Source organism: Gadus morhua, chromosome 5, assembly GCF_902167405.1.
Source record: "Gadus morhua chromosome 5, gadMor3.0, whole genome shotgun sequence".
In the NCBI taxonomy this organism is placed as follows: domain Eukaryota; kingdom Metazoa; phylum Chordata; class Actinopteri; order Gadiformes; family Gadidae; genus Gadus; species Gadus morhua.
The window spans coordinates 19,221,897-19,237,070 of record NC_044052.1 but is presented as its reverse complement, the minus strand read 5'-3'; the positions used below and the strand labels follow the sequence as shown (position 1 = coordinate 19,237,070).

The 15,174-nt window shown below is 45.7% G+C and overlaps 2 protein-coding genes across 6 annotated transcripts; both read right to left on the bottom strand.

Annotated features, from left to right (window-relative positions):
• Positions 1-611: 611 nt before the first annotated feature.
• On the bottom strand, positions 612-9,064 carry elavl1a (ELAV like RNA binding protein 1a). Of its 2 annotated transcripts, none has more exons than XM_030356569.1 (7): positions 8,901-9,064; positions 8,275-8,334; positions 7,346-7,526; positions 6,555-6,658; positions 5,743-5,896; positions 4,527-4,755; positions 612-3,501 (listed from the first exon to the last, which is right to left on the bottom strand). In XM_030356569.1, the coding sequence occupies exons 2-7, from the start codon at positions 8,308-8,310 to the stop codon at positions 3,177-3,179; spliced, it is 1,029 nt and encodes a 342-aa protein (XP_030212429.1). In that variant the 5' UTR covers positions 8,311-8,334; positions 8,901-9,064; the 3' UTR covers positions 612-3,176. The 2 variants fall into 2 exon arrangements, with proteins under 2 accessions (XP_030212429.1, XP_030212427.1); XM_030356567.1 differs by having other exon boundaries at positions 4,619-4,755.
• A 217-nt stretch (positions 9,065-9,281) lies between these two features.
• tspan37 (tetraspanin 37) lies at positions 9,282-12,290 on the bottom strand. 4 transcript variants are annotated; one of them, XM_030357225.1, is made up of 7 exons: positions 11,926-12,287; positions 11,501-11,692; positions 11,295-11,387; positions 11,100-11,198; positions 10,640-10,792; positions 10,031-10,150; positions 9,282-9,694 (listed from the first exon to the last, which is right to left on the bottom strand). In XM_030357225.1, exons 1-7 carry the CDS (start codon positions 12,019-12,021, stop codon positions 9,611-9,613), a joined length of 837 nt encoding a protein of 278 aa, XP_030213085.1. In that variant the 5' UTR covers positions 12,022-12,287; the 3' UTR covers positions 9,282-9,610. The 4 variants fall into 4 exon arrangements, with proteins under 4 accessions (XP_030213085.1, XP_030213087.1, XP_030213084.1 ...); XM_030357227.1 differs by having other exon boundaries at positions 10,067-10,150; positions 11,926-12,283; XM_030357224.1 differs by having other exon boundaries at positions 9,282-10,150; positions 11,926-12,290.
• Positions 12,291-15,174: the final 2,884 nt, after the last annotated feature.

Genomic DNA, 15,174 nt, shown 5'->3' with positions numbered 1-15,174 from the left:
AGTTTGGAATAAAACATGCCTTTTTGGTTTTTCCCCGCGAAACGGTGTCCTGTTTGGGAGGAGGTGGTTCGCTCACCGTGCCGGGTTGCCACATAACAATGGTATATAATTGTTATTGCCTTAAAACCAAGCTCCCGCTCCATTCTGAATGCACAAACTTCCAGTTGGCTGTAGTTCACTTACCCACCAAAGGGGCCAGTAATGAGACGGAATATCGGATTATTACAAATATTACCTTCAAGTGATCCAGTTCACCACCGCACCCTAGTCCATGCTGGTTAATGGTGACGTTCATGTGAAAGAAACGCCGCCAACCACTTTCTTTTATTCATTAATATTTTTATATCCGATGGATGACTCCGATTAACAAGGCAGCTTTAACTTAATTGCTGCTATCACCGTTGAACTCGATTGCCACAACAAACCAAATTGATTTACAGAAAATCCCTTTTATCAAGAGGTAGGCGGGAGTGTGTTATTCTTTAGAAGGTTAAATTGACAGCTGCAGTGGAAATGCTTTGGGGCTTACGAATATACAAACAAAGTTAGCAAATCGGAAAACTCGAGCTTCTCAAATCTGCATAATAACAGAAAAGCGATCAGACCAGACGTTTTTGATTCCACACTGGAAAACCTCCCGGTTTTTATTAAAAAGAGCCAATGTTAGAAGACATCTAATGAAATCCAAAACAAAACACAAACAAAAAACAGAGACACAACTGTCATCCGGACATTGATACCCAAACACAGGGACAGATAAATGGACTCCTCCATTGCTGTTGTCGAATACTCAAACAACTTTCAACATAAAGGCAGAACGTTAAAATCAACGCCTTCCCCAAAAGGAAACATCAATCCATGAATTGTGTGCAACTTAAAACTCTTAATAGTGTAACATGTCAAGTGAATAGAAAAACGAATGACAACAAAATGACAACATTCAAGAGTGGACCCAAGACATTTCTCGTCGTACCTTACCTGCCCCAAGTCATGTCCCGGAATATTGCACAAAGTTAAAGACATATAGGCTTGTGATGGGTCCACAAAGGGGTTTTATGTTCAACTTGGTGTCAAGGGCAGGAGAAAGCCAGTGTTGTCGTTGAAATTGATAACAATGGATAACAAACATTAGTTTCAGACTTGGGTAATACTTTGTTTCGGTCAATGCGTGTTCAAACAAAAAAGGCATCCATTGGTATGTTGACCGGTAGTATTACGCCAATCAGGCCCCATGGGTCAAAGTGAACCGTACTAACAACTACAATTAAAAAGACCCAAGGAAAATGCAGACAAGGAAATGCAGCTCGATGGCGATATTAAGAAAAATCGTACTAACAAGGTTTTGGACTGCATGCTTGATAGTAATAAATGGGCGAGTAAAAGTGTCGACACATGATAACTTGATTAAAAACCTCAAATTGATATATGGCCTATATGGGAATGCTGTATTCTTGCTGGGCTCAAGGACCCAAACCGTGCTGACGTGCCCTTCTTGTGGAAGCTAAGCTAGTACGTGTTAGTTACTCTGAACTTGAGTCTCACCTATATACACAGGGGAGGGACACTATAGCAGTAGGATCTCTTCAGAGGAACAACTACTTGGAAATAAAAAATTAACCAAATATTCGTTAGATGCATCGTGAACACCTAAACTGATTTATATGTGGTGGCGGTCGGCCATGCCCGGAGTGCTCAGAGATGGACCACGGCGCATTAAAGTCAGACGACGTGTGCTTTGTGTCTTACTGGCCTGGGGCCGTGACCGTCTCCAGTAAACTGAGCATCCCGACTGCTGCGTTGAATGGATCAAGTGCTTCACATAAAGCCAATGCCAACGCGTTGATAAGTCCCTAATAAGATGGCGACTTGTTCAGCCGGTAAGGTCAATGTCGGACCGATCTGAATAAGTGTCAACGTTGCCCGGGGGGGGAAAGTATCGTGAGGAAAACTAAAGAAAAGCAAAAAGCAACCAAAAACGTTTGGCCAAACGAAAGAAAATTTAATGATTTATATTTAAACAATCAAAAGCAAAAAGAAAATGAGAAAAACAAATCAAATTTAAATGGTTGGACATGAGAGGCGATTATATCTACCATCAAAATCAACAGCTTCAAAAATAAACTACGTCTGAAATAAAAAGGTTCGAATAAAATAATAAATGCAAAAAGGTTTGAAAGAGGGGAAACAAAAGCAGAAGGCGGATGCTATTCCCTGGTTTTCTGATACAACCTCATTAATAGCTCACGCAATCTCAATTAACCCAAAACATCAGAGCCAGAAACTGTAGATTTCCTTCTTTGGTCCATTTTAAGACAATCAGGTCTGAAAGACAATTAGGTCCCCCCCCCCCCCCCCCCCCCCCTACAATTCCGCTCGCTCTCAACAGAACATGACCAGACGTACGTGAACAGACCCGACGCAGTCGTAGGATTACAGTACAAAACGCAGTCCGGCCTTGAGCCACCGCTGCAGTCTAAACCCTGTGTCGGGTACCGAGCGCGGACCCCTCAGCAGTCCTGGTTAACGTGCGGACGTGTGAAGGTAAGTGCTCTGCTAGGGGGTGGGGGTGGGTGGGGGTAAGTCAGACTTAACCGATTTAAAATTAAGGCATCTACTAAGGAGTGCCACAAACCGTGGCCACAATACTAATTGAAATTAAACGAAAGATAAAAAGGGGACAAAATCTCCACAGTTGCCTCTCACCGAAGAAAAGTCCCTTCATCTCCGAGCCCTTATCTCGACAGGGCGGCAGCAGGCTGCGTTTTTCCTCTGCTTAAAACTTGAAAGACTCCCTAGTTTCTTGAGCTGCGTTGGTGATGTCGAGTCCCAACACGGTGGCTCAAAATCCGCCTCGCAGCCTGTCAGACCGATAGTAAACCCATCATTAGTCCTAGTCACGCCATGAATGTCCTCCGACCAATTTAAATCAGAGGGCAGCCTTACCTCAAATTCTTAAACATGAAACGAAGAGGGGAAAGCAAAAAAAAACAAAGAAACCAAACTACGTGTGATCAGGCGATACTGTAGACCAACATGCACACGGTGAGTGAGAGTACACCAAAACAAAAACCGCAGTTTCATAAACTCTGCCATTGCATCTCCTTTGCCCCACCACCCCGGATCAGTCTTTCCACAAGTCTCTCCCCACCCCCCCTCAGCTCCCCAAACCCAAGGCTCTATTTGTGGCCCTTGCTGGTCTTGAAGGACACCTGCAGGATCTTGTCCCCCAGTCGGTAGCCGTGCAGGCTGGAGATAGCCACGGCCGCCTCCTCGTAGTTCGTCATGGTGACAAAGCCGAAGCCCTTGCACTTGTTGGTGTTGAAGTCGCGGATGACCTTGACGTTGGTGACGGCGCCGAAGGGCCCGAACATCTGCCACAGGATGCCCTCGTCGGCGTCCTGGCCGAGGTTGTAGATGAAGATGCACCAGCCCGAGGAGCTGCTGCCCTGGACGCTCACACCGCCCATGCTGCCCATGTGGTCCACGCTCATGGGGGAGAACCTGGGGGAGGGAGGGAGGGAGGCAGCGTTACACACCGAGCCACTCAGGACACCGCCCCTGCCCAGCGCTCTGACCAGGCATGTCGGGGTACACCTTGGTCATCGGCCAGATGCAGACGTGCGAGTCAGACAGACGCCATAACTGTGTGCATGTGAGGAGATGAAACGCTTCCTCTCTGCAATCCCGGCTTTCATGTTCAAGATTCAATGAAATATCGGGGGACATTTTTCACTGTTCTGTGTGCGGTTTAACTGCCGATTAAAAGTGTGCTTGTTCCCCGACAACAGAGGAGCCGTTACCTGTAACTTTTCACAGAAAGGTAGGTGCTTTGAGAATAGCAAAGTCAAAAGACACGGTACTCTTGGTGCGCTACTCAGGGATGTGTGATGGTTTCAAAGTAGGGCTGGGAGATTAATCGAATTTTGATCAAGAGTAGATTTATAGAAGGGGAAGAACAGCTGGATAAATATCTATATATTATTTTAGATTGGAACAGATTTCTTTTTGACCATTTTGTGTATTTTTTTTTAGTTACAAAAGTATTTTTTGGGTGAGACATGCTGAAGAAATACATGTTTTCAAACTCAAAATTAAATCGTTTGAATAATCGTGATTTCAATATTGACCAAAATAATCTTGATTATGATTTTCCCCATAATCGAGCAGCCCTATTTCAAAGTGGAAAATTGTGTTGTGTGGCCGCAGCTCAAGCAGCTACAACGCAACCGCCAATCCATGAAAAAACGACGGCAAGTGAAAAGACTTTACATTGCTTTCATGGTAAGAGAACCCTTCACTAAGAACAAGAGCTATTAATAATCACAATGCTAGATGCTGTATCGGTATACACTCAGTATCGGCCGATACATTCACATTTAGGGGTCGTTTAGCAAGACGCTTTTATCCAAAGCGACAGACAATAAGTACATTCGTCATAAGTAAGTGAAACAACACATCAAGACGCACTATACTGCGTGGCAGACCTAACAGAGGGACGGCGTGTCGGTTAGAAACCTCGCTCCCACCTGAACCTCTGCGCCTGGTGGTGGACGGGCCCGCCGAAGCCGCGCCGCGACTGGCCGTGGTACATCTGGGAGACGAACGGCGCGCTCTTCACCTGGTTGGGGTTCGCCGCAAACTTGACCGTGATGGGTTCGGCGGCGCCGGGCGGCTTCTGGCCGTTCAGGTCCTTGATGGCGTTCTCCGCCTCCGCCCGCTTGTCGAAGCGGATGAAGGCCACGCCGCGGGACAGGCCTGTGGGCGGACAGCAGGCCCAGGGGTTAGAGCTCAGCACCCTGACAACGGCCGGGGTTAGAGCTCAGCACCCTGACAACGGCCGGGGTTAGACCTCAGCACCCTGACAACGGCCGGGGTTAGAGCTCAGCACCCTGACAACGGCCGCGGTTAGACCTCAGCACCCTGACAACGGCCGGGGTTAGATCCAGCACCCTGACAACGGCCGGGGTTAGACCTCAGCACCCTAACAACAGCAGGGGTTAGAGCTCAGCACCCTAACAACGGCCGGGGTTAGACCTCAGCACCCTAACAACAGCAGGGGTTAGAGCTCAGCACCCTAACAACGGCCGGGGTTAGACCTCAGCACCCTAACAACAGCAGGGGTTAGACCGTAGCACCCTAACAACGGCCGGGGTTAGACCTCAGCACCCTAACAACGGCCAGGGTTAGACCTCAGCACCCTAACAACGGCCGGGGTTAGACCTCAGCACCCTAGCAACGGCAGGGGTTAGACCGTAGCACCCTAACAACGGCAGGGGTTAGACCGTAGCACCCTAACAACGGCCGGGGTTAGACCTCAGCACCCTAACAACAGCAGGGGTTAGACCGTAGCACCCTAACAACGGCCGGGGTTAGACCTCAGCACCCTAACAACAGCCGGGGTTAGACCTCAGCACCCTAACAACGGCCGGGGTTAGACCTCAGCACCCTAACAACGGCCGGGGTTAGACCTCAGCACCCTAACAACGGCCGGGGTTAGACCTCAGCACCCTAACAACAGCAGGGGTTAGACCGTAGCACCCTAACAACGGCCGGGGTTAGACCTCAGCACCCTAACAACAGCCGGGGTTAGACCTCAGCACCCTAACAACGGCGGGGGTTAGACCTCAGCACAAGGCGTTGAAAGTGTGTAAGAGTGCACGTGTGAATGCGTTTGCGTGTCTGTGGTATGAAGTCATTTTAAGACGCCCCGTAGAAGGGGCTCCTCTGACAGCAGCATCCTACCGGTGGCCTGGTCGACCAGCACTCTGGAGTTGATGATGTGGCCGTAGCCCGTGAACATGTCCTCCACGTCCTTCTGGGCCATGTTCCGGGGCAGGCCGCTGATGTACAGGTTGGCATCCTTAATGGTCTCCGAGCTGGGCCGGGCGAACGAAACCTGAGCAGCAGGAAGCAACGGAGGCCTCGTTAGGTCAAAGGGGACCAATTGCCGAGCTAGAATGTATCATGAAAGTCACTGACAAAATGGAATCCTTTTTAATTTAAGTATGTCTATGTCTAAGTAAAACACAAGAATGCCATCTATATATATATATATAAATGAACTCATTTATTTAGAACGGTAAGCCAGTCCCATTTAAGTAAGCCTAATATTTTAGTTACAGGATGAACTTGGCGAAAAGCAACTAAATAAACCAATTAAGCAACAAAGAAAAGGCAAATAAAAAGGACAGTTCCTGGTAGCTAACTAGCGGCCAATTAACCTGGCACAGCTGTCCAGAATGTGGGACTGCCCGGTAACAGGTGACCTCATTAAAGGGCACAAGAGAATAGTGGCCAATCAGAAATCTAATTGAAGAGTAAAAATGACTAGAAATTAAAACGCTTACGTATGAATCAAATCAAAAGGGGGATGAGAATGGGCAAATCTAGCAGGGGCAACTAGCTGGACGTACATGTAAACACTGTCCTGTAGGGTGTTACCCCCTGGGGTGAGAACGGTTACGACAGGCCTAGGAAGCACAGGAGCCAGGAAAGAAATTAAATGACATGAGATCTTTTGGGTGACAGTTGGAGAACACCTGATGGCACTTTACCTTGATAGTTTTAGACTGTAGCCTTAGTCCATTCAGTGTACTGATAGCTCTGTCTGCATCACTAGGGTTAAGATAGTTAACAAATCCGTACCCTAAACTGTGGCCTAGAGAAAAAAAAGAAAACAATAAAACAAAAACAAAAAAAACGTTTTATATAGTTCAAAAAAAATAAATAAAATCGGCATTTATATATATATATATAAAATATTGGACAAAGAAATATCAAAACCCCCCAAACAAACAAACATTGCATAAAGTTTCCAAACAAAACTAAAGAAGACAGTTGGAATTGTTCCTGGCGTAAATGAATCAATCAAAGCAGTATGGTCCTGATGGTGGAGGTGGAGGAGGAGGAGGTCATGGGAGTGGGACCAAACCAGCGGACCTCATTCTGGGAGGGGCTACTTTGGTATCTGGGGCCTCTGCTAGCCACACTGGGGTGGGCACGTGTACCGTCAGGGCCCAGAGATGGGCCGGCCAGCACCACCGCTTCTAGGCGAGGTTGGCCAACACTAAATCCAATGTGCCTGTACGTAAAAAGGGGAGGGCCAATCCCAACACTGCCAACCTATAGGCTGCTCCATCCATCACTCACATCTGTGTGGATATATTTTAAATAATAATAATAATAATAATAATAATAATAATAATAATAATAATAATAATAATAATAATAAATGACTTGGCTGATCTACACAACACACCTGGTGGGCCAGGAAGGCCTTCAACATCAACAACGGGGTAAGTGGGGGGGGGGGGGGGGTCGGTGTGGGGGGGGGGGGGCAGCGCACCTGCGACCTTGTCCCGGACCAGCTTGGCGGACTCCACCTCTCCGATGCTGCTGAAGAGGCTGCGCAGCTCGTCCTGACTCATGCTCTGGGGAAGGTAGTTGACGATCAGGTTGGTCTTGCCGTCCTTGCCCTCGTCGCCCACCATGTGGTCCTCGTAGCCGTTGGACATGTCATACACCTCCTGAGGGGACGGACACGGACAGACACACACACACACACACCTTAGAAAACGTTTCACTTTTCAGATGTGTAGAGTAAATAGTCCACCAACAGTCCGATATAAAGAGAAGTTTTAGCCACCATGCTCATATTAATTCAGTCTTCATCTCTGCTAGGACATTATAACAGGTGTGGGAAACCCCGATGTCTGCACTGCAGTGTGTGGGGGGCGGTCAGGCACCAACACCATCCACTTCTCCGCTCTTCTACAGCATCAACCCTCACGGTTGTAGTAGCAGAAGGATATTTTTTTGTTGTTGGTGCTGAAATCAGTGCGGATATCGACACTACAACAACAGGCCACATTTCAACGTCTTGTGCCCAGCGGGGGCCGACGGTCGCCACTGGCTGGAACGTGACCCAGTCTGCTGCGGCACCGGCGCCGCCGGCCTCCTCACAGTGGGCCCATTCATGCCCCGTTAGGACTCCCATTGGGTATTCTGGCGGGGTAGCCGAGAACGTCTGACATCATGAATGAGAGTCCTGTGTACCGACAACAAGCGGGCCATGGACAACCAACATGGGGGTGTCTGCCTATTTTCTAATCCAGCCTTTGTTGTTGTTTTTTGGTGACAGAAAAGGAGGGGTCGTTTTTTGTTTTTTTTTAGATTCAAGGGGGTGGCAATTGCTTAGCCGACATGTAACGGGATAAAAGCACTGACCCGAAATAACATTAGAATGAACGGGAGGGAGCGTGTCGTCATACTTACTTTCAAGTACCTAATATTTCCTCTGCGAACTGCCATTAAGACACCGCACTGCTCCTGGGGCTAAGGATACATTGAACCAGTTAGTGCACAGAAAATCACAGAAAACATGCACCACGGGTAGCGCCGTATCGACCACGGTCTGACACCACGTTCACATGGGCAAGGTAATGTACAGATGTGAACCCAAAGACGCCGTCAATCAATACAAACGCGGACCACATGGAATTCAGGGTTCATTCATACATCAAAAACGAGGCGCGCGTCCCATGTTATGATGGGCGTGGCCTTGTTAGCCGCCATGCTAGGCTACTAGTACATGTCGGGCCTACCGCCGCTAGCCCAATGCTAAGTCTCGCATTACAACATAACAAAAAGAGACCCCAATACACGAGTGAATGCAACCGGTGTATATTTTATATGTACGGTGACGACAAAGACGCTCGAAACAACTAATATGGGATAAAAAACGATGCTCCCGATGCTCGGAGCCGTACTAAAAAGGTAGCCCGCTGGTTAGATGGCCCCGAAGGCAGCATGGCCGATATTTGGTACTGCACTCGACGAAATCCTAACGCAAACAGAACTCAGAGGCGATTAATTTGTCGTCAGTGGTCGGAAGCACTCACCAGATGTAGAGGGTATTTTTTTTATGGACTGGTCGAACGGCAATGGTTCTGTTTATCGCGGCAACGACGTTCACTAACGTTACACAGTGCTACAATACCCTGGTGGGGAATAAACACTACAGCTCTGCGTGACCAGTGTTGCCGCGACCACTTCTGCGTGCCACGCCCCCTTATACGTACTACGCCCCCTAGGTCGTTCTTCACAGCCAGGTGACATATATATAGATGTATACATAAATCTAAAATATTGAATCAACAAATGTAGCTGTTATTGTAAGCACAATAACATCCCATTACATGTATTAAGCACACGCACTTGTCCAATGCGCTGACAGTAAGCGCATTAACCAATTAAAATATACCCCAAAAAGTAAACACCGAAAAATTTAAAATAATTTATTTGCATATTTTCATTGAACAATTAGTATTTTCCCACACAATAATATATTGTTGCAAAAGAAATGTTCTGGCGTGTTTATGGACATTCACATTCACTAAATTGTGTATATTAATACCTTGTTATCAGAGTTTAATTTATGTTAGTGTGTGTGTGTGTGTGTGTGTGTGTGTGTGTGTGTGTGTGTGTGTGTGTGTGTGTGTGTGTGTGTGTGTGTGTGTGTGTGTGTGTGTGTGTGTGTGTGTGTGTGTGTGTGTGTGTGTGTATACGTGTTTGTGTGTTGTGTGGGGCATGGGTGCATGCCTGTTGTAATTCAACTTGACGGCTTCTCCAGAACGGTGTAATGCAACAGTTGGTTGTTCGTCATCATGTGGGCCATGATAGCGACGCCCAGAATCTGCAACGAGAGGAGAGGCTTTGGTTTGGATGAATATGGGAATATAGACAGTCATATACATATGAGACTTCATAAAAAAGGGTTTAAAAAAAAATCTAAACAGATGATTGTATTTCAATGTTGCATTTCTCTGCAATATTCAAAAGTTTGTTAGCTAGTTATCTGTCCCTAATCTGTTGACATGATTGTGTTTCTATTAAGAAAACGTATTTCACCCGTTATATTCAGCACATCTTTATTTAAATAACATCAAATCACAAAGAGGACCGCAAGTGTTCCTCCTCGGTCCCTAGGATGAACACGGTCATGGGACCCCTTTAAACAAAATGGATGAACCTGAACAACAAGCCCCTGGAGCGCATGGCCTCTGACCTCTACCGGGAGCAGGGGCAGCAGGGACCAGGTGATCAGACTCAGCACAAACCCCAGTGCCTCCTCCAGCCGCTCCTGACAGCCCTGAGGAGGAAACCATGGGGGTGAAGGCCAGGCAACTTTATTTACACAGCACCTTTGACGCACGAGGCCGACTCAAAGTGCTTCACATATAAACACTGTCTTGCAATAAAATGAAACAATAAAAATAAATTAGAGAAACTAAATAAAATGAAGGCAAAGTTAAAAAAAATGCATTGTAGAAGGAGTTCAATGGTTAGAAGTGCAATGTATTTAAGATCTAAGAAGTGACGGGAAGGGAGGGAGGGGTTGGACTCTGGTCCAAACCGTCCAGTTATATAAGGACAATGCGTGTCAGTTAGTAGATTGTAGTGAACATTTGTAACAAACGTTGTAATGTACATATCACTACAGTAGTGAACATGAACATCATTCCCTAAGTCCACTGTGAGTTAACCGTTAGAGAGAGTGTTCACAAATGTTAATCAATGGTTCATGCACGGTTCATTAAGGTACCCTCATGGTAAAGGGTTGCCCTGACGACCACGTCACCTGTACATAAGGTTCCCAGTGTTCCTCTGAGCTGCTGGTGCAGTGGAAGCAGGAGGAGTTACAGCAGCTCTGAGGGAACGTGGCCCGCCGACTCCGGTTGAACCAGGGGGTGCTGAGCCAATCCCTGGAGCCCTGGACCCCACAGCACTGGAGCTGTGCAGGGGATGGGGCCCAGGGACAAAACAGGGTTTTATTATGTTAGGTATTTATTACAATTATGGATGATATTCACTGTTTAGCGTTGGGACTTTTGTATAGGTGGAAGTAAGTACGAACAAAAACACACGAGGACACACGGACACACGGATGCAAACACACACATACATACACACACACACACACACACACACACACACACACACACACACACACACACACACACACACACACACACACACACACACACACACACACACACACACACACACACACACACACACACACACACAAAAACACACACCTCTTCTTGTGTACTGTCCACAGCCCTTGCAAGTGGGTCTTGGCTACTGCCTGAATAGTTGTAGAAAACCTCACTTAGAACAGACAACTCTGAATCGACCTGTAGGAAAAAAAGCATAACGGATCAAATGTACTGGACGCTGCAGGCCTGGGTAAATAGTGTTATTCTAGACCTTTGATAACGGATTTTGCACACCTTGTCAGAGTAGTAGTAGGCTAGTGCTGAAGCTGTCCCCTGGAGACACACCGCCACCACCAACAGATAAACGAACTGGGGGGAAACAGACGACTACACAGATGTAACTAACACATCATAATTATCATTCTCATCATCATAGACGTAATTCTTAATAACATTATATTATTATTATCATTTACTATTTTCCTTGTTATGATTATTACCAAGCCCTGCAAAAAGACCGAGGTTTGAGCAGCAGCCATGCAGCCAATCACGCCGGCGAACAATAGGAGCGCGGCGGTGGAGAGCGCGAGCACCCCGGGCATGAGGATAGAGTATCCCGAGAAGAAGGGGTGGCTCTTGCTGAAGTAGAACAGTAGATAGAGTCCACTGAGGGACAACAATAACCCCACCACCTTTTGGGAAAACAGTTGGAGAAATGTTATTAGTATGCTTATACTATGATTATAATAATAAGGCGTCCCTCGAAAAACAAAGGAACCCAATTGTATTCGTTAGCATTATTATTATTATTTCCTGGCTTTTTCTGCTCCTACACCCAACTTTCTTACAGAGATCAGCATACTTTTACTTTCCAGGTTGTCATTTTCAAAGCGCATATATAACTGCAGGTCACTGAACGTCTTACCCACAGAAGTTGACTTGTAATCCGTAGACTTGTTGTTAAAGTATCTCTGGAGAAATGCATCTCTTGGAAGCGGACGCTGCTGACTTGTTTAATCATGCGTTTTGAAAGGATATCATGTCAATCGGACAGAGGAGGAACAAAAGGAACAATGCCAGTAAATAAAGAAGAGCCAAACAATCATCGTCAAACGTAGGCCTATATGTGATAAAACAAAACCTCTTCAAACTTCCTGAAAACGCTGATAATACGGAAACACTCGATGCTTCCTATAGCCTAATTAAACTCGGCCCAACCCAACTTGTCTTCATTGACATTTATTGTTAGCCGTTTATGTATTTATTGTTAGCCGTCTCTGGTCAACCAATCACGTAGCCATATAAGTCATATAAGCCTTATGGTTCAATTTTTTACTAGACTATATGTTTGTATGTGTTACCATGCCTGCCCCCTTTGAGTAACTCACACACAAACTCTCTTGACACTTGCAACACCCAGAACGCGACCGGTACATTGGACATTGTAAAGACCTCTTCATTGATTGTCACACTGTTCAAACGCTAGTCAGCACACCGGTTGATATGGTCAGTGCCTGAACTTATGTGAAATTCGGTCTATAGCTCACTTCAAAGTGCTGACATGATGCAATTTTCAAAGGCGAGAATATGCATGTGTACGTTTTTCAAATGACATTTTCTCTAAATCTATAGCATTAAAATCACATGGTTCCGTGTGTACAAGTAGTCAGTACAACAGTTAGTATGGTCATATCAGTCAGTGCCTGAACTTATGTGAAATTCGGTCTATAGCCCACCTCAAAGTGCTGACATAATGCAATTTGCAAAGGCGAGAATATGCATGGTGTACGTTTTTCAAATGACATTTTCTCGAAATCGATAGGCCTACAGTAAAGTCACATGGGTCCTTGCGTACAAGTAGTCAGTACAACAGTTAGTATGGTCATATCAGTCAGTGCCTGAACTTATGTAAAATTCGGTCTATAGCTCACTTCAAAGTGCTGACATAATGCAATTTTGCAAAGGCGAGAATATGCATGTGTACGTTTTTCAAATGACATTTTCTCTAAATCTATACAGTAAAATCACATGGGTCTGTGTGTCCAAGTAGTCAGCACACCAGTTAATATGGTCATATCAGTCGGTGCCTGGCACACAGCACTAAGGCCAACACAGCAGCGAAGAGAAGGAGAGGAGACATGCTGGCTGGGGCTCATGGGATGTGGTGCAAGTTGCAGCAGCGGAACGAGAGAAATGTAAAGGTAATATACAGGTCATGAGGCACTTGTAGGACAGGTAACAGGTAAAATATTGATTTGCACAGCACACACAGCCATTGCATTAGCTTGAGCTCTTTAAGTGTCCTGGGGTCCATGGTCAAACAGAGGGCATGGAACCACCACATTTATCACACTGGATCTGTTGAATTTAAAAATGAATTCATGATTTATTCATGCACATATTTTGTCAGTTGGTAGCAACACTTAAGTTTAACTGGTATATCACAAGCGTCGGTGAAGTTACTTAAGAAAAGTAGTGCATTACATATAACTCATGGAGGAATAAGTGCTGTTATCTATTGGGGTAATATTATTACAGTAACTTGTTGCTACCAACACTGTATGTCACATCACGATTCCACATTGAACTGCTGCTCACAACAACTCACCCAGTCTGTGTTGGCAGGTGCTTCTCCAGGAGGCCTGTCAGCTCCACACATTGAACATGTCTCTTCATCAAAGACTGAAAGAAAGTGTATTTGCATAATACATTTAATCTGAATTCATGTGGAGTGACTTTAAGTTATTCATTATTTAAGTTATTGTACTTGATGCCTCAAGGACTTGGAGACCCATATTCCTCCTAGATTCTCCCATGGCTTTCTTGGAGGTTTCAAATTGCATTTGGGGCAACTGAGGGAAGGCTTCCATTACTAGTAAATGTCATTTGAAAAACGTACACATGCATATGCTCCCCCCGCGACCCGACCCCGGATAAGTGGACGAAGATGAGATGAGACGTAGGCTGCGTTCATTAAGTGATGATTTAAAGTGATGTAGTCATCGAGGCAGAATTTCCCAGCCCTTTTAGTTGTATCACTTAACTAATTAAATGTAACCACCTGCCTTAGCACCAGACATAGATAGCAACGGTGGTTGAACGGATGGGAAAAGGGTAATTTGCCCCATTTGACCCTCAATTTAACATTTCGCCGCGCTGTGCATTAGCGATAGTTACTCTTCAACAACCACCAATAAGACGCATATAGTCTATTTTAGGCAGGTCCCACACTTCTTTCTCCAGGATTTGGATTTTATCAAATGATTAAAAACTATTTAGATCCTTTGTGGTATGGTCGTCTCGTGCAGGCATGACTCGAAGAGTGGTAAAAAATCAACACGTGGTTTATTCTAACAGAGACACGGTAAACGGGCTTGCGCTCTGGTGGTGGTTCATGAAGCATCTCTCGAACACAGGTAAACAAACACATATATATCGGGAGTGGGCAGAACGGTAATTAAGCCACGCCTACATGTTCTAATTTACCCAGGTAAACCTTTGGTCTGTCTTGGCAAAGTGGCCATGTTTGTAGTCTTATCTTATTTACAAAATCATTACAACCTTATATGCGGTTGTCCATTATGTGGTTGAAGAAACCATTCATAACTGTGGTTAGCTTGAAACATTTCATCAGAAATAGCAGAGACTAAAATTGTTTACATCACAAGCTGTCAAGCCGAGATGTACCAAACAGCTTTAAGAAAGCGCTTTTTCAGGAGTGGCGACGCTAGGGAATAGAACAGTGGCGTGAAGCCTAGTGGGTCGGCGTGCCGCCGAGCGCTGGTGTGGGCTAGTAGGCCTACGTCCGAAATAATGATGGTGTTCTTTTTGACGCGCCGCTTCGGCGCCGGTGTGTGTTGCAAATGTGTACAATGAGAAACGGGAAAGCTTCTACGACCAAAAGGGGACGTGCCTCCGCCAATGCCGCAAGAAAGCTGGGAGATTGGCAGTTTACCACTAGCACGTACCGGCGTACCATACAAATGGATTACACCAGACGTTATTTGCTCTAACCCAGGGGTTTTCAAAGTGTGAGAGTGAGCCCCCCCTCAGAGAAAAAAATTCAACATTTTAAACATCTCTGATCATCATTTTTAAAACATTTGAAACATCTTTTTTAAACATTTGAAACATATTTTTGAAACATATTTTTAAAACATTTTAAACATATTTC